Here is a 24,803-nt window from a genome sequence, read left to right as displayed (position 1 = left end):
AAAGTTGCTCTTTTTTGTTGGTTTTCTGTCATCGTCACGATTTTGGTGCATTCTACTCGAAACTATTCCGTTTTATAATTATTTTAAACAAAAGGTTCATTCAATCAAAGCTCTTGAATATGATTCACACAAATTGTATTAGTTTAGCCATAAATTTCTGTTAATTAAACCATTAACAAATTATTCAATTTTGGCAAAATAGATAAAAACTCAACAACATTTTCGACATAGTTGACCTTTCCCGCAAAAACAAAAACCCCATATAAAAACCATCACAAAAAACACCATATACCATATATTTTTTTTGTGTCTTTAAAACCAGCGCACATACAAATGCATTATCAACAGATTTAACAGATTTGGGATTTGATAAATTACAGACCGAAAAAGCCAACCGAAAATCGAGATAAAAACTTGTTGATTTTTAGTATTTTTGCCCGCAAATTGTTTTTCCCACTGAAGGTTGACAGGGTTTTTGGTGTTTATTTTGAATTTATTTGTGCGGGTGTGTCTAATGGTTTTGTAAATGCTTTTCGACAGGGGCTTAAGAAACGAAGACGAAGGCTATCAGAGATACGCGTGCTAGTACTTCTACCAGAAAAGTGTCCTTAAACTTTGGATAAATGTTTGTAGTGGATAACTGTTGGTTATTATTTTTGATAAACATCGAAAAGGCTGAGTTAAATGAGTGTTGCTGGTAGATACATATATGTAAAGGTAATGAGATACATCCAGAAGGATAGATCGACACTCTTATAGAGGAAGAAACACATGGAAATACAGATACTAGTCTGAGTAGTTGGAGAAACAGATGAATAGATAGATCGATACACGAAGGAATAAAAAACTGTTTTCTTTGATTAATTTCAAACATATTTCATCGACAGGATAGATGGAATAGATATTGAATGAAATGAAAATATACGAGGACAATATATGGCCATAGCACCAATAATCACTTTCGGATGAGCGGAATATTCAATATTCGTCTCCTACAATACTCTACCCGCATTAAAAAGAATTTTTAATACATTTATATTTAAATTAAAGTGAATTCTCTTTAATTTGACTATTATTTCATTTAAAACCCTTATATTTAATTTAAAAATAGTTGTATTTCACTTTATTATGCCCTCACCAAATGCAATCCCTATAGATACATATAACATACTCTCCTCGGATACATTACACAGCTGCTTCCGAAACGAAACTTTCACATGAATCACTGCGAAAAATAAGCCGCAACCAAAAATTCAATCACATTTAAGTTTATGAAACCATAAACAAATTCTTACAACTCCCACACAGAAAACACAGAAAGCTCTGAATACACTGAAACAGAAAACACAAACAGAAAACCAACAACTGGAAACTGTATTTTTATTTTTGCAGGAAATGAAAGTCAGTTTATTCAGAGACAAAAATATAATGTACATATGGACGTCCCGAAAAGCTTGAACGATGTGCAATAATTTATTTAATGCGACATTATTTTTTCCACCAAATAAAGACAATGCGAACGACAGTAATAACAATAATCATAATAAACCGACGACCATTTACAGAGACCAGATTCCCATTTATACGGGCATATAATCCCCGCGCCCGGTCGGAGCAATTGAAAAAGGAAAAAGATTACGAATGCCAGAGAATATACCGGACTAATAGTAGATCTGAAAGCATTTGATCTGTAAACCCAAATCGAACGAGCCCCATAGAGGTAGTACGTCAGAGTTGGGGGCTTTTCAAGATCTCTGACTCTGAATCTGGGCTTTGGCGGAGGGGCGGGTTGCGTGGTGGGGTGGTGGGGGCTTAATGCCAAAAGCATCGACCGGAGAAACAATGACAATAACAACGAGGGCAGTGTTTTTGTTGCTGCTCTACTACTCATTCGGTTTTAATTTTTGCGCTCGTAAATCGAAATGAAAACGAAACGAAACGGAGAGAGACCCAGACTGGAAACCGGTTAACCCAAAGCCAGACCCAGACCCAAAGCCAACCCAGAGCCAAGCCAAGCCAAGCCAGAGCCAAGCCAAGCCAAGCCAAGAGCTGAGCCAACAATTCGTGTTACCATTTTACTATATACATCCGAGGGGGCCTCCAACCAGCAAGCCAGCGACCGACCGGAGATACAGATAAAGATCAACTCCAACGCTGTGCCACAGACAGCGACGGCAACAACAGAGCCACAATGGCAGTGGCAACAGCAGCAGCAGCAGCAACAACCAACCCAACGGACACGTTTTGTGGCACTGCCGGTGAAACAAAAGCAAAAGCAATTCAATGCAAAGCAAAACCAAAGCCAAAGACAGCAGCAGCATAAAAATACAAGAAAAGGTTCGAATTTGTAGATACCCTTCAAGATCAAGGATTTCTTTAGTCCTTCTATCATAAGAAAATTCTATTTTGGCAGCATCCCTTTAGAGTAATATCTATGGTATCAATCGGGGTACTTTTAAAATCTAGACTGAGAAACCATGGGCGTTACGCATCTTAGTCATCTTTAAAACCATTCAGTATGTACATATGTATCTAGAGAATATCATATTGATCGGATAACGCTTATAGAGAGAAGCACGTAGGCTGTCGATTGTTTCCCGAAAGCGAAAGGTAACAAGTGTCATCTTTTCGTCGGAAAATTGTACTCCTTTTAAATAGAAAATCATCTGTTTCATTTAAAGTGGGCATCAAATTGCCATTAACGTGTGAACGTCGAACTATCGGTCAATAGAAAGCACTATTGAAAGCAATAATTTATGGAATGTATTGAAAGATCTCTTAGCGGACTGCTTGCATGAATAGGTTTAAGGCGGTTTTTAAACGGACTGATAATCAGAGAGAAAGGATATATAAGCAGTCGTTACTTTGCATCCTTGCTATACGATTTATATAGCTTACATTCCCAATTCCCAAGAAAGAAAGAAAAACTTGACCAACATATAAAACGGCAGTACTCTCTTTCTGACAAAGGGTATTCGAAAAGTAGAAGTAGACTGGCGGCAAATAGCAGAAACCAGAAAACCTGAAATTGTAACGCAATCAATGCGAAAAAGGGGGGCGGCGGCACGCCCATTCAGCGACTGGGGTCCGCTGAAAATGAAAATCAACACAGCTGTGGGGCCACTCCACTCCGCACAGAACGGGGAGACGGGGCGGAAGGGACAGCGAAAAGGAGTGGGCCGAGCGGTGTAGGAGGATAGAGGGGCGGTCTGGGGTCAGATGGAGCTTGGGGCTTGGGGCCACCATTCGGTTATAAGTTGGAGACGGGTTTTCCTCATCTACGGAGTAGCAGTATTTTTCTCTATCTATTTTTTTGCGCCGTTTTTGTTTTTTGTTAGATTACGCAGTTGCCGGATTACATTTTATTCACACTCCCTCTATGGACGAGCAGGGGAGGATGGGGAGTGGGGGTGAGAGTGAGTGTTGGGATGAGGATTGAGAGGAAGTGTGGAGTGGGATGCAACTGTCGATATGTCGGAAATTGTCAAAGCAAAAGGATAGCGAGACAGCAATGGCGGCACGTAATTTCCCATGGAAATGTGTGAGTGTGTTTTTTTTATAACGGGAAATTCACACAGTTATAGAGAAAGAGAAAGGTGGGTGGGAGAGAGCGAGAGAGATGATGCCATAAAGGCAGAAAATGTAATAGGTGCAAAAGGGCAAAATCATAGAAAAGCCGTAAGCCCCCGAAGCACATTCTTTGACCTATTAAAATCTGTATACTCGTGACATCTAAGGAGGGTCACGGTAATCTCCAGAGCTTAAGCCTGCAAGAGATGTCCTTTCATTAGGCAGGACGTACTTTATTTCTAATGAAAGATTACATAAAATGATTTCTGCAGCAAATTGCAGGAATTAGGCATTCGCTTTTGCAGCATTCGCTTGTGTGTCTCGAATCGAATCTCAATAGGAACCGTAGTGTACACGCCATGCATGTTGTTCTGTGGGAGGGAGACGTACTATAAGTAATATTTTCAACGCAATCACAACATGTTCGAAACTGAAGAAGGAGTGCTATGTCCAGTATACGCTCTAGACATGAAACAGAGATTAAAGATTCCTAAGAATTCGGTGGGAAATGAACTGAAAGCTGTTTTATCCAAGTATTTAAAGAAAATCTCATTCTATATTTACCATAAACCCATCCTCTATAAATGTTTATATGTACATGTTCATGGCTTAAGTTCCCTTGGTAAATTTAATTTTCAGATTTACAATAAAGGAACCTTTCACATGTGTAATACCACCCTTCCGGCGTTCACGATTTTAATCTGTTGGCAATCTCGTGTTAATTAAAACTATACGGAACTGAATTGTTAAAGCGATTGAAGGGAATAAATTGCTTTTACATCCAATATAGTACAACCTTTGTCAATTAGCAGCTGGAGAGGCTTTTCCGCATTGATCGAACAATTTCTACCATACATGCCAGCATTTAATTTTTAAAAATCATTTCAAGAGGCGGCCATCCAATAACACAGCTTTAAAGCAAAAATGTTTTGTCGATCCACACTCTACCACAGAAAACGTATGAAAAAACCACAGAAACATTTCATCGGAAGAACAAAGACACATACATGAGTATATCTATACGTACTCCTACAATATAGAGGCGAACAGTCATTGCCCACTTTTTCTGTCCCTGGGTGTTGCTTGGCTTTCACGCTAGGCCGCGTTTTTTGGCAATTTTTTTTGTCTGTTTTTACCAATTTCTTTGTTTATGGTCGCAACACGTGTTTTCATTTCAGACGGGAGAGGAATAGGGAGAGGCGGAGGAGGAGGCCCCTCCAGGGAGGCGCTTGCTTTATGTCTATGTTAATGAAATGGTAATGGGTTCTCTGGTCTGCCTCCCACAGAGGCCTCTTCCCAAGCTCCAGATAATTAAAGTCAAGCCACCAGGCTATTGTGGATTGTGGATGGATTGTCATTTGCCTCCCCTCCTCTAGCGACCAAATTGAAGGTCGTTGACTGGACCGGACCTCTCAAAGATGCGCTGCAGAGGCTACACTCCTCTCTGAAGGAGGCATCACATTTTGATTACCCAAGAGGGTACAATAAATCTCTGCGCCAGAAGATGGAACCAGAGAAATTAAACAAACAAATAAACGTCGATTGTATAATCTGCAATTGCTTGGCCGCACTGAAATTGGATATCTCTATCCCTGAGATATACATGGGATATCATTGTTTACTGGGGGGGCAGTCTGATAAGTCCTTTGTAAACTGAATACTGAGAAAATGTTTACCTCTACATCAGCAAAGGGTATGGATATACAGCCTCAAAGTATCAATATCGAAATATTTCCGTTGTATTCTTCGTTAAAGGAATTCAATCTTAACCAGTGCTTACCTTGGGCCCACTAGGGGCACATTCGTAGAGTTTCCCATAAGTAAACGGACACTAGACGTTTACAATAACTCGAACAGAAATCACAAAGTGATTCAAGATTCACTTCCATCTTTCAAAATGAAATTTCCCTTTTAGACCCCATCCCACAAAAGAAATTACAATCTCCATAAAATTGTTTTTGAATTTTCTCTTTTCTTCTCTATTCTTCTAAAAATTCCCACCTTGAAAGCCATCCATCTATTGTTCTCCCCAAGCCCCATGCCAGGCCTTAAAAGCCCTGTACTCTTTTTCAATTTCGTTAATTACACATCATTTTGTGGGGTAATAAGACACGAGGCTCTATATTCACGAACTGGATTATAGCACGAAAAGATTTCCACTTTCACATGGAAAAAAAAACAAAACGAAAAAGCAATCCTGCAACGAAACGAGTTAGCGAGATGGCTTAAATGATGTGGCAATTATGTGAAAGTGAAACTCATTCGATGTTCCGTTTTAGCCATTTTCCATTTAGAGTTTCCATCAAATTAGCGGCAGGAGATACAGCGAGGGGCAACAGATGATTGTCATCAATAATAAATATTAGCCGTCGTCATCGTCAGCATCCAGCACCTGCTGCAGAATTGTCAAATGGCCTGCCAATTTCTGAATTGGAGCCGAACTAATTGCATTTGCCATTTTGCCGTTTTGCATTCGACATCTTTTTGGCCAGTCTTTGCGCCATTTTACAAGTTGGCCAAATCGTTTGATTCTTGGGCAATATTTATTCAGTGGACTGCCAATGGTGCAAGAAGCATTCAATGAAATAAAATTCTGTTTCACACTCGCGGTGCCTCATAAATCCGATTCCGTTCAAGCGAAACAAATAAGACAAAATCCACAGAAAACACACAAAAAATAAACCTCAGAAACAATCGAAAAACGCTCTCGTTCCGAGAGACTTTTCGGTCCCAAGTTCTTTTGTTTTTTTCGATTTCGAAGGGAAACTGAAAACTGGTTTTGGCCCCCCGCCACTCTCCCACTCCCCCAACGCTCTGTTCTTTCTGCATATTTTCGGGCCCGTGTTTTTTCTGCTCAGTTTCTCTTCTGTTTGTATCTCTCCTCACAGTCGAGTGGCGACGATTGCATAAGATTGGTTGGTAAGAAGATTCCCCATTATGATATGGCCATGGCTAAGTGGACTCTTCGATTGATTTCCCACAGAACGCAATCGATTGTTGAATATTTTGTCGGATTTGATGGATGCTTGGAGCTGTCTTTCAAACGATTTGCCATCGTTTGTTATCGCAAAAGAATAGAATGTCACTTTTGATTCGTTTCGCAAAAGATTGCACAATCTTTATTAATGAAACTAAAGGATTTAAAGATTAATTTAATCGTTTTCATATGATTATAATTAATTCTTAATATAACTACTATATAATGGAGTTAAATATTCTTTTTTTTTTTGCATACATTCCAATACCTTTATTGTTTGACAAAATTTTCTGTTTTAATCGAATTTTGTTTAGTTTTTGCTTTATTTTTGTTTGTCTCGATTTCTTTTCTGTCACAGTGTGGATTAGCAGTTATAGAGCGAGAGTAAGAGTGAAGTACATATATCTTCTTGATGTAAATAAAGTTCCTGCCTTAATTTTGTTCTTCTCTTAAACAGTGCTGCCCAACGGTGTGATTACTTCCGAACAGAGTGCTGCCCATCTCTGTAGTTATTGCAAAGCGCAGCCATCTTTTATTATGATTATTTTTATTTTTAATATTATTATACATATTTGAATTATAATACTTTTATAAATACATATTATTTTTCTATTTTTATTATTCTTGAATTTTCCATGAAAATTTCTCCCACACTATTTTTTTCATGGTCAAAAATATTTGAATTTACATAAAAACCTTCGTGAGTAAAGCTAAAAATCGACCGGCGAATGGCGATAAATAAACACATCATAATATAAACCTAAGAAAAACAGCTCTGCACGTATTTCTTTTTCTTAAACTGATGCCGGAAATTCGACAAAAACAAAAACATAAACCACCACCTCCAACGGCCGCAGCAGCAGCAACATCTCGGGGTTTGTCACTTATTTATGCATCCGGTTGCCAGCAACAGAAAAAATATTATAACACGATACAAGATACAAGATAATGGTGTCTGAGCTGAGATTTTCGGCGCAGCATAAGTGCTTCGCCCGAAAGTTTCCTCCGGAATGTCAAAGTTTAAGTGAAAATTGTCAAAATATTTGCATACAATTTGCCAGGAAAGCCAAAAAAGAATGTCATTTGATTTTAGCATACTCTTATGTATGATGAATATGTGCCCAATTATTTCGTGAGTTTTAAACAAACACTCTCTGAAGTTTTTGGCCAGCAAATCTTGGCATTTTGTTTGATTTATGGAATAAATGGAAAAGCAATTGAAGTCCCATCTCAAATGTAAGCGTTTTTTCTTTCTTAAGAGTTTTCCCAACCATAATTATCCCAACGGAGTTCCCACACTGCCAGCAGTGTAGATATTTGCAGACAAGAACCGCAAATGTACGATAGAACGGAACATTGTGCAACTGTCATGCAAAAGCGACACGGCACGACATGCAGGCGGCAGTGCAGGGCAGGGCAGGAAGGGGTGGGTAGAGTCTATCTATCTCACAGATACATAGCACATCTGATTGTGGGGCCCCACAAAGATCTGGGCATTTGTGCGGCCTTTGGCATTGCATGTTTCACAATTTTACGGCTATTTAGATACTCAAATTGTGCAAAAAGAGAAGCTTCACTTCCAGCCATGCTTCGGGCTCTGCCACAAGTACTCCCTGCTATTGTTGTTTGCCCAAAACGAAATTGAGTTCTAGTCTTGGATAGTTCTGATGGGTTGGGATGGTATGGGCCCTCTTGCTTTCGTGATATTTGATTACAAATTATCTATAAAATGAAAAGAAATTCCGCTGGGACTCTGGGGGTTCATTGCATTTGACATGCCAACAAGTCAACTCTTTTTTTCTGTGGCCCACAAAATGTAACAAGAAATGTCAATTTCAGGTCTCTTTACTTGATTTCTGCTGGGGTTTCTTATCATCTATTGGCCCTGTGCTTGTGTTTTGTGGCCTAATCGTCATGTTTCGTTTGAGTGATATGCTGTCATGGAAAAGACTTTTGAATGAGCAGCAAATGGAAACATTTTGGTAGGGTAAATTATGTATCTGTATCTACAAAAGTGTGCACTACGATAGAAGACTTTTAGCAGCTGCTACACAATCTCTTTAATACTGTCTGGCTCTGTCACAGTGTGGCTTAGCAATAAAAATAGTTCTAGGTTTCCATAAAACAGTAGTTGGAGTCTAATATTTAAAGAGAGAAGAGCGTTGGCTGGTATATGGTATAAAGTTTATACCGAATCCATTATTTGTCAGTTGTTCCCTTTGGCAATCCACGTATCACTAATTACGCTTCTGGCATATTCAAACTACAAATCAAAACCTCTACCCTTTTTGATCTTGATCCGTTTTCTGTGCTTCCAATCAAAGCCCCCCCAATCGATGGCAGTTCTTGAAACGAAAACGATATGAAATGAAATTTATCATCATCAAACTAATTGCAGCCATGCATCTATCGCACACAGACGGGCGGCGGCATCGGCATCGGCGGCTGGCATCAAAGACCCAAAAACCATTTCGGGTAGCAATTAAATCTGTATGAAAGAAAGGTTACGTGTAGGAGCCAAGAAACTATTTACGTAAAATGCCATAAAATGTTGTTGCCATAGCAGAAATACACAGCATTTTGCACAAGTTTTAGCACCACATTCAAAGCGAAAGTTCAAGCTAAATTAAAAACAAAAATACGTATCTGAAAGTGTAGGTGACAAATGGAAAATGGACAGATGTTTGCCAAAAAATTAACAATTTAAATGTGTATCATAAATAATGTTCAACAAACGATCGATAAAAGCTAAGACTGTCTGAGAGGAGAAACAAAGTAAAGTAGATTTCTGCTGTGAGTAGATATTTTAGATCTGATCGCCATGACAACCGCCGAGAGAGAGAGGGAGAAACCACAAAAACCGGTCTTGAAAATTGAGATATTTCGAAGCGTAATTATAAGTTTTCTTTTCAGCGTCTGTGGCACCTAGAATCGACTGCAGTTTCGTATCTGATGTCTACACGAACGAGGTCACAGCGCACCCATATGCCCAGGCACAATAATAATGCTGCTACCCTCCCTGCGAGGCCGCCCCATCGGTGTCTGAGAAATGCCAATCAATTGATTTCATTGTCTTCAATTTATAACCCATCGATAATATAAATTCCTCCATCCATCCGCAGCAGCAGACGAACTCGCTCTGACTTATGATAAATATATATATTGTACAATATATATTGTAGATACAAACTGGAAATATATTTCTGTGCGCACTAATGTAACCGATAGATACGCATGCCAATAAGCAGATACTGTCAAAGCACATACATCACGCTCAGATACAGTACACTCAGAGAAAACAGCCATGAGAATTGAGAAATTTATGGCAATATATTTGCACCGAGAGTTTAAATTCTAAAAAAAGGAAGGACTTTCACATAGATTTTGACATTAATATGAAAATACTTGAGCTATTTGACCATTTTTGAAAGTTTAGTTTTTATTTAAAATAAATATATTTCGTACTTAAAATAAATATATTTCATATTTAAATGCCAAATATTTCCCACAAATTTTATATTTTCTATTTATTTTTATATTTACATTAAAAATACTTTTCAATACATTTATATTTAAATCGGAGTGAATTCCATTTAATTTAATGATTTTTATACTTAACTTTTTACATGCCGTCTTTCTCTGAGTGTACGTTTGATGTGCTCTTGGCATTAATTATTTGAAATCGTTCTGTCACAGTTACCATTTGATGTGGGAAGGCTATCAGGAAATGCAGAAACCAGTAGAAACTACTACAAAAAATATTTCAAGAGTTCTGTATCTCATAAAAATGATACGCTGTTCGGATTAGAGGAGAAAATACCTAAGGGAAGACAAGAATTCTCTGAAATATATTCATCTATTTACTGAAAGTACACTCCCAAGTTGATTTATTCATTCTTTTTTTATCCGAAATGTTAATTTTTAAAACTCAGATACTTCTATGTTTTTATTTCATCGCCTGAGTTTTTCTATAAACTTTCACAATAACCTTCTCTTCAGTTACTCAATAAACAAAATTTTCTTCGAGCACTTTTATTCTAGCAGCCCCGGGAAAACTTTATCCAAGGAGCTCCTACTGCCAAGACTCGACTTTCAGAAGCAAGATTTCTTTTTTATGGCAGCTAATTTTAAATAATTGTTTGGCATTAGCCCGTAAACCAGGCTAACAAAGAGGTCCCCGTACGGGGCTAACCAGCAGCTTGTTCAGGAGAAAGCACACGCCCCCAACAAGAGACGCTGCTCCCCCGACTCCGTGGGGTTTGGGCCGAGCTGGTCGCACTTTAATTGGCATATCAGGCCATGGGTAGTAGCAAACCATTTTGTTATTTTTTTTTCTTTTCGCTTCTCTTTTATAAGCATTTTGTTAGGCCAACTCGCGGCCGGCTTTCTTGGCCACAACAATGAACTCCCAAGCAGGCAGGCAGCAGCAGCGCAAAAAATGAACAACAATTGAAGTTTTAGTTGTAGTTGTAGTTGGTAGCTTGGAGAGGTTAATGAACCAGATGCGCAATGGGCCAAACTTATTCATCTACAGCCACCGCGAGCCACCACAAAAAGCTGCTCTTAATGAGACGCTCATTACTTTTGTCTTGAGATAGTTATGCGGGGGGTTGAGATATTTTATAGATATTGTATCTATAGGGGGAGTTCGCTCGAATGATGGCTTCATCAAACCTTCAGTTTATTTGATTATTTATTCATTCTGTAGCTGAAAAATAAACCAAAACCAACATATTTTACACAATTTATGCAAATATTTCATACATCCAACAATTCGCTCGTTCGATTTGTTTTGGCACATCACAAACATCACAAAAATATTTAAAATATTCCGTGTCGCTAAATTTGCTTTCATATCAAAATTTCTCTGAATAAAAAAAAAAAACATTTAACAAAATTGACGGCGACATGCGGTGGGCCGACAAATACTAGTATAAGATTGACCCAGATAAAAAATACAAAAATGAGAGGGCGATTGGAAAATGGGAAGGAAATTGATTGTAATTGATCAAGAAAATGTGGAACAAATATCTAATGCATGTGTTCTACATTCAATTAAAGGAATATACCACTACTGTGGGAATGAATGACAGATGTTATGGTTGGCCAACCATCAAGGTAAGATATCTGAAAATAATTGCATATAATTTATGGTACCGTACGGTGGAATATTGCGTTCAATCATTTCAAATAATTTGTTCAATATTGTTTAAGAAATCATTTTTTTTATTTATTATTTTTGATTTATGTGTTCCAATATTATTTTCTTCTATATTTATTTATTTCCATAACTTTAATATTTTATTTATCCCAAAATCCCAAATAAATGATTATTTATATTTTCTTTTCTTTATTTAATTTTTTCTTATTTATTTTATTTCATTATTTTGTATTTATTATTTCCATAAATTTCATTTTCGTTTCTGCTTATTCCCACAATTTCATTTTCTTTTCGTTTTGGTTCCGCCCTGTTTCGCTCTGGCGCTAGAAATCTTGAGAATGTCATGCACTTATGTACATTTTTTTCGTATGCAATTTTTCATATCAAAGAGAAAGGCGCCCGCCCTCCGTTTCCGTTTCCCTTCGTATGTGCATAATTTAATGCGGCCCTGCACTTGAGAAAATGCAATTTCCCTCCATTCATATGGCAAATAACAGGCAAGAGAAGATTTTCTTTTTTCTGCAGCATAGCCCTACAAGAATTTGCATATGGATTTTTCTTGAGGCAGCTTCTGTATGGCTGTAATTGAGTGTAGACTTTTCAAGTATCTACATATCCATGAGATGCATTTCTATACGCAGTGAAAGCATAGAAGGAAAATATATTCATTCGATATGAAGGTTGGAGCTAAAATCAAATCAAAGTCGGTAAAGATTTACGTGCTTATGGGGGACTTCAGTGTTCCGTTTGGAAATGTATCCATCAAATCACATGCAACTCATTAGGCATTTAAATGTTGATAACGAACGTCAACAATATGTTTATCAAAAAGCTTTCAAAATATCGCAGATACACACACACGCACATCCAGAATCGAATGCACTATCTGTGTATCTGTATCTCTAATCTTGGGTAAAATATTTGCGCGAAAGCTTTCAACTTCAGGGAGCGATCCCCGGGCTTGAGCTGGCATTTCAATTAAACGGGAAAAAAAACACACACGCAGCTCGACTCCTCCCAGCCTCCCCCTTTTTTCTGGATTGCAATTCGTGCAAATAATTGAAATACGCCCACATCCCCCCATCCCACAACTTCATGGAGGAGACAGCAGGCAGGAAAAATGCTCAAAAAGTTGCCGACCGCATATAGGAAAATGCTGCCACACAGCCAGCCGTTCGCTTGACAGTAAAAGCAGACTCGGCAACTTTTACAATTTTATCTGCAGGAAAAAAAAACTAAAAAAAAACACACACATGGAGGAAAGGCCACCAACTTTTCTGGAATGAAGCTGTTGAAGATCCATTTGTGACACAGAATTCCAAACGTCCGTTTCAGACATTGGAAATTGCTTTATTTTATTATTATCACGAGATATGAATAATGTACAATTTTGTTGTTGCACTTTTCCTCTCAAGTGTCTTATCTCTTGATCTTCAATTCATCTACGAGCTTTGCTCCTCACACGACAGCAATTGCGATGCTTAATTTCACCAACAACTGCAATGCGTGGGTGCGCATCCACACCCCTCCATGTACATCCATCGCTATTCACTCACATTCCGAGAAACACTATTCATGCTCAGTTTTATATGGAATCTGTGCAGTGGAGCTAAAGCTACATCTGAAATGGAGTGAAGTGCAACGCAGATGTTGCCACATAATATATCTCGTGTTGAATGAATATGTATGCGATCCAATTGAAATAAACCTCAACTACAATTTCCACAGATGAATTTTTAAACATTATCCAAATAATGAGCTAACTCCAAAGCTCAAGCTGCAGACGGACACTCGAAAAACACGTAACAATGAGCCCCGAAATAGGGCCAACATTTTTGACGTACATATGTATCTATAGATACGACAGACACTATCTATATATGTATGTACATATGTATCTGTAAAAGTCAAAGAACTTTTAAGCTGCTTTTTTGTTGAACAGAAACTTTTACCAGCCCATTTGTTTTTTTGCTACTTTTTTTTTATTTTTTGGCATGTCATTCCCAATCAAAATGAGAGATGAGTTGTCCATTCCGTTTGTTCAATTTCTGGCTGGGCTGGTCAATTTGCTGCTGAGGCCCGAACATGGGAGAACAATTGAGTCGCCGACTTACAGCTATAGCACGCACCTTTCTTGCGAGCCTGTGTGTGTGTGGGTAGACAAATGGGAGATGGGTCGCGCGGATAATGAGCACACGCGAGAGTACTCTCAAAGAGAAGACAGTCATGGAATCAGTAAAAAGCGTTATAAGTATTTCGCGAAAACTCACTTAATTGTACTTTTTATGCTGGCAGGATTTTATTGAGAGTAAGAGTGGGATGAATCCAACGAAATAAGCTGTCAAGTATCCACTAGATGCAGATTACAGATTAATACAATTAAAAAAATAGTTTTATAATAAAGTTTTACAAAAGCATTACCGTTAAATGGTGTTGATTTTCTGTAACAGTTTTCCATAAGTGAACGGATACAATCGTTTCAAATGATACGACCAATGGCTATTTTTGGCATATTTTGGGATGAATGTTGCTAATGGAACTCTTCTTATACCCCAGAAAAATACTGCCTAAAACCATTTTTGGGTAGGCAAACATTCTTTAAAGTACAAAAAACAGCCAACAGAAAGAATAAAAGAAACCTTCAAAGAAAGTTCCGCCAAGCAATGTACAATGATAAATTATATCCCAAGAAAAACAATAGGAGAGAACGAAACAAAACTAGAAATGTTCTACCTCAAAGCTCCACCGAAAGCGAACAAGATTTAATCAACTTAAGTAAGTAGTCGAGTAGTGAGCTCTTGGATTCGCAGTTAAATAAATATCTTATGTGGGTGGTGCTCCACTATCGGTGCTACCTTAATAAGAGAAGTACAGACAGCCGTTGTAGCTGTCACTCAAAACGCACCGGCACACCGCACAGCAGTCTGCGAGAGAATTCTTATGAATAATCACACAGCAGCAGCACCAGTCAGCAGCCAGCATTAGAGGTGGGAAATTCAATGTAAAACTTGCCAAAAAGAAAAGAAAAACATATTTGAAATGCGCCAAAAACACTACCAGGAGAGTGAAAAGTAAAATTTTGTAGGTAGCATCTAAATAACCCAGAGAGACAGAACAAGGAAAGCGTGAAAGGGTTGAGCGATTGAGGTTTTCATTTCTATATACATACTCTAGACAATTCAGCATAAAATTGTGATACTATAAAGCATCTCAAGTAGGAAGGAAGGTCGGTCAAGTTACCTGACTGGCGACTAACCGAACGACCACGTATGTCAGCTTATTTCGAGATAAAGATACAAATTACATGGCCAGGACGGCAGGGAACAGGGGGCCAGGAAACTCGGTGCTTGCCTCGATTAATATGCAAGCAGTGCAGCAAATAAAATATATATAATTGCTGTCTGATGCTTATTTATCCGGCTCTCTGCTGCATAAACAAGTGACTCGAATGATCGACTTGGGGCTTGACTAATTAAGGCGGAACCTCTACCTCTGAGCCGTACGTTTTCGTTCAATGACAGCTCCACAACTGTGCGGTACGGCATTATAAGACAGATTTGCAACAGTACGGGGGGTAGCTGAAATCAGCTGTTCAATGGCTGAAAATATACTTGATTGATTGAAAAAAAAAACCACAAGCGAATTTTATTATTTTAAATGAATTATCAGGAATACTTTAACTGAAAATTCTGTTATTCGTCTACTAAAAATTATTCCAAATTTCAATCATAAGAAAAGTGTCGCGAAGATGAATAAACGAAACGAAACGATGGCTGATTCACATTGAAAATAGTTTTCATTTAATAACTTTTTGTCAGACTGATTTCGACAAATAGCCATCACATATTTCATACTAGCACATTATTCCATCATAAACAGCACAGATCCCCCATTCGTGAAGCCAAACTATGCATAAGATGTGGCCCAAAAATAATTAAGTTAACAATTTGGCTAATTACGACTGCACTAAATGCATTTAAACCAACGCACAATTAACCCAGAAGAACCCAGAGGCAAACAACAAGGCAAGAACCGAAGAGAGACAAGAGTCAAGAATTCAAATATTTTTCAATGCCTCATATTACAGTGCAGACTGGCATCAGAGAACAACAACCGAGAACAACACGAACCGAAGACTCTGCCAAATGAGGAGGCAAAGAAAAATATTTGCTTGCTAAGGAAAAAACACAGAGAAAAACAAAATGAAATTAGATGAGAGTTTGGTTCTGTTTCTATTTCTATAGAGACTCTGGTCGCACAGTTCCTCCTGTTCTGCTGCTGCTGTTGGTCTGCTATTTGTTTGGCCTGTCACTGTGTCAAACTCTGAAAATGTGGCGACGATGTCTGTTTATTTAGCACGTCTTTGGGTCTAGCGTCTCCCACGAATCCCATCCCATCCATCCTCACACTCATCCGCCGGCAACCGCATCGGCATCAGACCATCATCATCATCTCTAGTGCAAGTTCAGTCAGCCCAGACCCAGGAGCACTGTTTTCTTAGTATCTGGCAGAGATGACATACTCTTTTTTGTCGGAGGGTAGCCTAATTTTGGTGGAGCTGTTTGCAACATTTAGGACTACATTTATTAGGCCAGGATATCTTCAGGCGATACTGCCATTGTTATTTTTTCATGATACATAATCTCCATGTCATGTGATTTAATTCGTACTTACTATGAACACGACATAAGAATCAGATTAGATCAGGAGGATATATATCCTAGAACCATAGAACCATAAATAAGAGCTATGTATATCGATCGAAAGAATTTTGTATTATCTCAAGACACACATATAACCTCATATCTAAATCGGATGAATAAATCTAGTCAAAAATATGATAATAATAGTTTTCATATTTCCATTTCCTAAAAATCATATTAGCTTAGTAGTCCCAACTTTATAAATACTTGAATAATCTTTTTTAAAGGTATACAAAATTCGCCTCCCAGACTACATATTTCATGCATTTTTTTCCATATTTTTTTTTGGTATTTATAACTGAAACATGCCTTTGTTGTCATTTATTACTGTCACTTTAAATCCAATCAACGCTTAGTCAATGCCCTCGAACATCGATGAGAGATTTTCCTTTTGGCTTTTTCGTATGAACGAGTATTTTTTCCTTTAGCTTTTTCTGCGTTTCCGCAACGCCTTTTGGCTTTTCGAGTAGTTTTTTTTTTGTTTTTGTTCTGCGTCAAGTGTCATGATGATAATTTTTGTATTTTGTGTGTTTCCGAATCTTTTTTTGGCCATTTTGAGATTTAAAAATAAATTATTGTTATTCCCAGTAATACGATATTTGACGGCAGAGAAAAGTTATGTAATTTTTGAATAAACAATGGATTGGTTGAGGGGTTTTTAGAGCTCTTTTGGCCTTTCAATTTGAATGTCAATTCAGAGGGTTTTATAGATAATAGATGCATAATTATATGTATATAAATTGAGTACCTTTTGTTTTGTTAAGCTTTGTACCTTTTATTAAGTGTAACAAGGTATAGAAATCACTACTAAATCCATCTATTCAGACAGGAACTAACCCAGTTTCCAGTTTATACTCTTTCCAGAAATACTCCATCCACATTTTCTCATTTCAAACTCGTGAGAAAACCTAGATTCTCTTTGGGATTTTTCGCGTAGTCCCCGAACTTTATTGGTCCCTTTTTAATCACAAAAACTGTGTCATTCTGTTCCTTTTATCTAGATAATATATTTATAATATATATATGAACATTTATCGATTCCCAAGCCAAAATAATAGGTATCTGCCTCAGATAGTGCCCGTGATAAACGTATGTATACGTATCTAACACATTTTTTATAGTTTTAATTTAAAGCCTGACCAAAGTATGCCACATGCCAAACGAAAAAATTATGAAACAATAAATAAAATGCTAATTGGTAAGACAAACCCAAAGAAGAGAAAAAATAATGATAAAAGCGTAAACTCTTAATTGCATGGCGCCAGACGATCGTTATTTAATACCAAAAGTAAAGCAAGTCGCAAATACGGTTTTACTCTCACTTTTTAGGCCCTACAAAAAATGGTTTATTATGGAACCGTCACTTGAAGCAATTGCAGAGCATTAATAATCTTACGGAAAGCCTACAATCATTTGTTATAGCTGTTATGGCTTATAATGGGAAAAGATTATGCAAATTTCAAGCTGGAGAATGTCAATTTATATTAATTTGTGTCTGTGTCTTCCGGATAAGAATAAAACACTCTGCAGTGTTTATATATTCTTTTGATATTGCTTTTATTTATGTTTTACTTTCATCAAGAGTCTCTCAGAATTTCCCTTGCAAAAATATGCCCTTTGAAATCCATAATCAACCGTATTACCACACCGGTCCAGTCTTCCGGTTTTCCCCGCCCCAAACAGAATATTAATACGACAACTTTCACAGTAAACCTCGCCCTCAATCTCATCTAATAAATGAATGCAATTTACGAACAGCAACTTATAAAAATTATAGGTTAGCACATTTCTTCCCCGGCCAGACAGAGAAGGAGAGACTCAGAGACTGAAAACTGAGACTCCGCTGAGTGGCTGATGAAAAATTTAAAAAGCAGCCAAAGAGCAAAACAATTTTCATAAATATGCCACTGAGGAAAACTTGTGCGAGAAGAAGGCGACCGGACGGGACGGCCACAGGCCCATGAAAAACAAATAGCAACACCTTAACTTAGTAGGGAAATTCGGAGTGTGGGATAAGAGATACTCTCTAAAGGATTGCATGAGCACTGCGATGGGAATTCTATAGAGGTTTTAGAAATATAAATATTATCATAAATGGTAATAGGATTTCCTTAATATTTTTGTCGATGAACAGCTCATAGATTTACGTATAATATTGCTACATGGATATGTGGCAGACACATATTTTTCAAATATGATATCTAGATATCCTTTTTTCTATTGTTACCAGAAAATTTCGGAGATCATAAGGATTATATTTGTTATAATACATTTAATGAAATAAATATTAATTTTTGATTTATATTATTAAAATCAGAAATAAATCCTATTTATTTTTTTTGTAATACAAAATGAAATTAAAAATTATTTTATGGAATTCTCAATACTTTTTTTTTGCAGTTACACAAACCCTCATGAATACAACATACCCTAGTGCTCCCCGTGTATGTACAACGGGTATACGAAACCTCAAAGCGCATTAACGCCTTTAATGGCCTTGAGACGGGCATCAACAACATGGAGAGAGTTCTTATTTTTATGCTTCCCCTCTCCATCCCCATCTTTATGCTTTAAAAGGGAGAGCAAGAACCCGATAGAGAGTGGAGCGTGGAACTTGTGGAGCGATAAAGAGTGCAAAGCAAAAGGACTGCCAACTCACCTTAAATTTGGCACAGCTGCCGCTGCTGCTGCTGCCGCCTGGAGAGGCGGCGGCACATTGTATGGAAACGGCAACTTGGCCGCAACCGCTGGATTCTCGAAGAGCATTCTTCTGCCGCTGCTGCTGCTGCTGCTGCTTGGGGGGTGGTGGTGTTGCTGATGCTGGTACTGGTACTGGAAGGTACTCCCGGTGGTGGTGGATGTGCCGCTGGGGGGGTGGATGCTGGAGTTGGCCTTTTATTTATACCAACGCACGCCGAAAGAAAAATCACTTGAATCGTAATCACTTTTTGGGTTGATTTTTCGTTCTTAACTCTCTCTATTCTTTCTCTTTCACTTTTTTGGTTGAAGTTTGATTCAACTATTTATTCAAGAATTTTTACAACTTTTTGTTTTATTTATACGCACTGGTTTCTTCTTTTGTTTAAGTTATGCTCATTTTTAAAACACCAACAATTTTAGCAATCTCCGTGTTTCTTTTTTGAAGAATATTGCTGTCAACGTTTGGTTATTTCTAAAAGATAGAAATTTAGAAATAGTAATTACTAAAAATGATTATAATATAAAATTTATGTATTTTGAATTTTAATAATTATTCAAACGTTATTTGTTTTTGTTTTTATTGATAATTGAATGATTTTACCAACGGGTGTTCTGTTTCAGTGTTTCTGTCTATGTTTGGTTATAAAGTATTATTACACATTTTAAATAATAATTTGGTTTCAAAATGTTATCGTTAAACGAATTTAAAAGTATTTATTGTTATAAAAGATATCTGAACTAAATTTTGTCGGTATTGCTCTATATTTAGAGGAATTATTGGAAGAGCTCTCCAATTCCGCAAAATTGTTCCTATTAAATTTATAACAATTTCTTTCTTTTCTTTGTCTATTTGCCTATTATTAAAAAATATGCTTAATATTTTTAATATGTGTGTTGTTTTTTTTGTTGCTCTTCTTCTTCTTATTGGAATTTTTGCTGTTGTTTTTGCTTGGGTTTCGTTTTGTTTCTTCATTTATGCTTTTACTTTCATTCTTCTTTGCTTTGCTTTTGCTTTTGTTTTTTGGTTCTTGTTGTTTTTGTCCCGCTCTCAATGTTGAATGGCTTTTGGCATTGATTGCCGGCTTTTTCAACACATACACACGCACACACGGACAGGCAAACACACACACAGCCACGTCTGATGCTGCTTCTCTTTTGCTCTTCGCTCTTAAAATGGTGATAAAATGTTGTTGCTTTTGCTGCTGCTGCTGCTAGCATTGCGGTTTCATCAAAATTCACATACAGCTTTTAATTAAAATCGTATACCGCAGCCAAAAAAAAAAAACGAAAACACTCGAGTTCTGATAGTTTTTACGGGGGAATACTAGTATCGCTCTGCCCGGTTTTTGTATTAATTTTTTATAAATTAAATCGATTTGCTCGTTGCCCAAAAGCACACGCATTAAACACACACACACACACATACACAAAAAACGCACAACAACAGTTTTTGCGACGTCATTGAATTCGCCGCAGTTGTATGGATATGGCTGTTCGTGTGTGGGTGTGTGTGTGTGTGTGTACAGCTTCTCCATACAGTCGTTGGTGCGTCTCTTGTTGAGTCACGTCACTCACACTCCCTCATGCTTACAAGCTCAAAAGAAACGACGCGATTACGGTTAGTCTGAACCACGACGAAACGATGACGAGAAGGAATGTGCACGGTACAAGGAAGTTTTTTGGAATGAAAGGAAAGGAGCGGCTGAGCGGCGGATGTCAGGCAAAGAGAGCACTTCGCCGCAAAGTATGTTGAAATTCGGGTGAGACTAGAGAAAAATTGTCTCACTGCTGCCTCTCTGTGTGTCAACTTAACCGGAAGCGCCTCACCCTGAACAAATACACCCTGCCTTGCGCAGAGTTGTTTCTTGCTCTCTCTTTCTGACAGGACAGCTTTGCTGTTTGCAGGGTAGTAGTGGGGGTCTGTTCAGTGCCTTCCTTGTATGCAACATGCGGCCATGTGCATCGTGAGTCAGTTAATGACGAAGGCACAGACACCCTACCGCACCACCTTCCCCCTGACGTCTTGCCTATAATCATTTCCGATGTGCAGTTTCATGCAGTTTCCCCCAAAACAATAGGCCTATGGGCTAGCCCAGCCCAGACCGTCTTTATAGCGCGCTTTGTTCTCCCCATTTACTTAGCTTTCTTTGTTTATCTTATTTTCTTTGCTCTGCTTTACTCAGCTCTGCTCTGCTCTGCTCGTATTTCTTTTAAAGCACAGCTCAAAGCTGTCGCTGTTTGTTGATTTTGATTGCTTTTAAAGCAACAACGAATACACTGAGAAAATACAGAATGTACATAGTTTCAAGAAGAGAAACCAATCTTTAAAGTAATTTTATATATGAAAGTGGAGGTAAAAACAGAACTCTTATTTCAAGTCACTGCAACATTATTCCAAGAGTTTTTTATCAGAATTCCTTGGAATACTATCTTGATTCGAGACTCTGGGTTCCGTTTCCGGAACTCAAGTTATAGAACTATTAGTACGATTTCAGTATCTCAAACTTTTTTGTTTTTATCTCAGTGCAGTATTGTTTAATTCACTCAAGTGCAAGGATTGTCTGCTTCTCTGATTTATGAGGAATTTACAAATCATTTATTTGCCAAGTGCAAAATAATCTTCATCTTTTGTTTTATCTGATTTAGAAATTTTTAATTTATTTGCCACATATGCATGAATAAAAGTATTCACTTGAATTCCCTAAGGGTTTTCAGCTGTTGATTTTTGGGCATGAGGAATTCTAGTCGCTCTAGTATCCATGAATTCTTGTCAATGCGGTTTCGATTTCTCTAGCATAGAATTGTACTCTAGCATTCCTTGGCTATTGTTCTCTATGTGGCGGTGCTTCCCCTTCTCTCCGATGCCCGAATAGTAAATATCCAATTACCAAAAACATCATTTTCTGAGAACAATTTTTGTTTCCTTCAAGTGCTCGTTTGCTTATCGCACATTGGGGGGAACAGAAAACAAAAAACACTGTAATTGATAAAACCGAACCAGACCGAGTCGAGGCTCCAAGTACAAACAATACTCGTAATAATCATCAGCAACCGCAAAAGTTTTTGGTGTTGTTTCTGCATTTGGAATATTGAAAGTTGTTCTGTTGGCTTCGGTTACTAGTGCGGTTTGAGTTATAGGGTTTCCTTCTGGCACATTTGACATTGTTTCATCATAATTTATTTAATTTCACTTGAATCTAATTTATCGATTATGTGAGTGTTCTTCTAATCAAAAAATATTTAATTTTCTTTTATGTTTTCTTTTATAAATCATTGTTTATTTTAACTTTTGTTAGTCATCTCAAAACAAATTCGAATTTTGCTTTGAGATTCATTAGTTAAACATATCATTAGCTAATAAACCATGAAAGTTTAAATTTGATAATAGGTTTTGTTTGTGTATAATCTTAATAGCCATGAAATATTTATTTTGTTATAGTAGTTTCCCGTCCATTGAAACTCTCTAGCTCTAGTGCATTTCCTAAGGCAGATCTGGATATACATATGCATGTGTTCCTACACACGAATAGAATCATTTTCTGTATGGTACGAGTATTTTTAATTAATTTGCATGCCTCACAAAGCGCTGCAATAACGAGCTGTTTTGTGGATGCGGTTTGTTAATTTTGTTAAACAATTTAACACGTAATTTAATTCATTTGGTTCCTTCGGTCATCCACTAATAAAAATACAGTATTCTTATTTTGTAGAAAAATATTTTATACTAAATATTCTCGTACTTTTTTTTAATTCACGACAAACAAAAATTGGAATTTTGTTTGTTTTTAATTTGCCGCCAAACGTGGGCGGGCCGTGGGCCGTGGATGCGTATTTGGATTTGGATCTGGAGTGGAGTCCCAGTCAAGACCCACAAGCTCCGGCTTTTAATACAACACACTCGGTACTCGGTACGGGAAAACGACGCAGGCGACGACGAGAGCACGAAATGTTCCGCACGAACGTGAATGACTTGCTTCGTTGTAACGGTCGAATCAACTGACAGTTTGAAAAGCCCCACCAGTTTCAACAGCCCCAACAAAATGCCCGACGCTCTCTCACACGCTCTCTCCCGTTTACTTTGTTTCTTACGCTCTCTCTGTGGTTTGCTGCGAACACATAATGAAATAAAAACAAAGCGTGCTTCTCTCGCTGCCTCTCTGCTCTCCTTCCACCCACAGCACAAGCTGTTTCTTTCCCCCAACAACAAAATGTTTGTTCGCTCTCTGAGTATCGCGGCGAAATCGCTCAAAAAATGCCGTTTTCGGTGAGATAGAGCGCCACCGTTCGTTGTTACTGTGGTCGTCCCACTCGCACTTATGGTCGCCTTACTTCCGGAGGAGCCTTTGGAGTTGGTTGTTCTTGTGGCTGCTTTTTGTGGTGTGGATAAAAATGAGCATCGCTTGAGAGAGAATTCCTATCGGTGGATAAAATAAAGGGTGTTCGAAATTTGTCGGATATACTTATCTGATTTGGATATTATAATCAGTACAATTTTGGATCATTATCATTCGTTAATTTCAGACTGATTTTGGAAATTTTTTTAGTCTAGAAATCAATTATTTTGTGCAGAAATGTAATATGCAAACATTTTTTAGTATCCAGGCATAAAGTTTGACTAATCTTTTTTAATAATAGGTGTCTAAATTCTCAGTTAAAGTTATTAAATTACATACATACATAGGTATTCAAAATAAAATCCAATCCAGTTTCTGCTTAAGAGCAACTCTCAGCTTTTCCGCCGCCTGTTGCACCCACATAAATTACCATTTACACACCCTCGCCAATCAAAATTTACACAAATTAATTTTTTGCAAAATCTCAGACTGAAAAGGAGGCTGGGACAGAGGGGCTTGGCTATCTCAAAAACAAAAACAACGACGACGACAACCAACGGCTTATTAGAAGGCCTAAAAACTTCAAAGGCAGGCAGACTCTCCAAAGCAGAGCCGCCGACACAACGCGCTGTCGCATATTTATACCCTGTAATCGTCGCGAGAGAGGGGAGGTATAGATTACCAAATAGTAAATGGTGTAGTCCATCTACCAGGCATCTTTTTGTCGCAATAATTTTTGATTTATAGAATGGTTTTGACTTTTTGAAGACTTAACAAAGCTTTTTTCATATCAAACATATGTATATTATCAGTAAAATAGTAGATAGTTTTAGGTACTAATTTAAAAAAATAATTAACCATATTCTGGCAACTAAGTTAAGGGTGTATTTATATATTCGCAAAAAGAATAAGAAAATATAAGAACAATTTTGGAATTCAAAACCAAAGATTATTAAATTTCGTTCAAGAAAATTAAATTTTGAGTAAAAAATGTACTCGATCTGAAAATTTTAAAGAACTTAGGAAATTTAATAAATAAAATTTATTTGGAATGATACACCAAACCATAAAAAGCAAAATATGCATAAATATGGATAAATAAAACAATATGATTATTATATTATAATATACTATTATTTATATATTATGATTAGATTACATTTATTGTTTTCCAATATGACGTTATCTTTGCTTAAATTCTTATAAAATATATTTCCACTTAAGGCTTAGGGTATCCTAAGGCCGGGATATCGACTTGTAGCATTCCTAGTACTGATTTTGCTTTATTTCTTTTATAATTTACAACAAAAGGCGCAACAAGCGCAGCCTGAGCCGCGCAACGAGTTTTCTGCAGCCGA

The 24,803-nt window shown here is 37.4% G+C and overlaps 1 protein-coding gene across 3 annotated transcripts in view; it reads right to left on the bottom strand.

Annotated features, from left to right (window-relative positions):
* msi (RNA-binding protein musashi) overlaps window positions 1–19,253 on the bottom strand; it is a 107,201-nt gene extending 87,948 nt beyond the window's left edge. For 2 of the 3 annotated variants that reach the window (XM_033385994.1, XM_033385995.1), the window contains exon 1: window positions 19,071–19,252. In XM_033385994.1, the coding sequence (XP_033241885.1) occupies window positions 19,071–19,177 (107 nt within the window). In that variant the 5' untranslated portion in view covers window positions 19,178–19,252. Of the gene's footprint in view, window positions 1–19,070 lie in introns of all 3 variants that reach the window. The other variant, XM_033385993.1, reaches the window with a different exon arrangement.
* Between the last annotated feature and the right edge of the window lie 5,550 nt (window positions 19,254–24,803).

Source organism: Drosophila pseudoobscura, chromosome 2 (assembly GCF_009870125.1).
Source record: "Drosophila pseudoobscura strain MV-25-SWS-2005 chromosome 2, UCI_Dpse_MV25, whole genome shotgun sequence".
Lineage (NCBI taxonomy): Eukaryota > Metazoa > Arthropoda > Insecta > Diptera > Drosophilidae > Drosophila > Drosophila pseudoobscura.
This window is presented reverse-complemented; position numbering and strand designations above follow the sequence as displayed.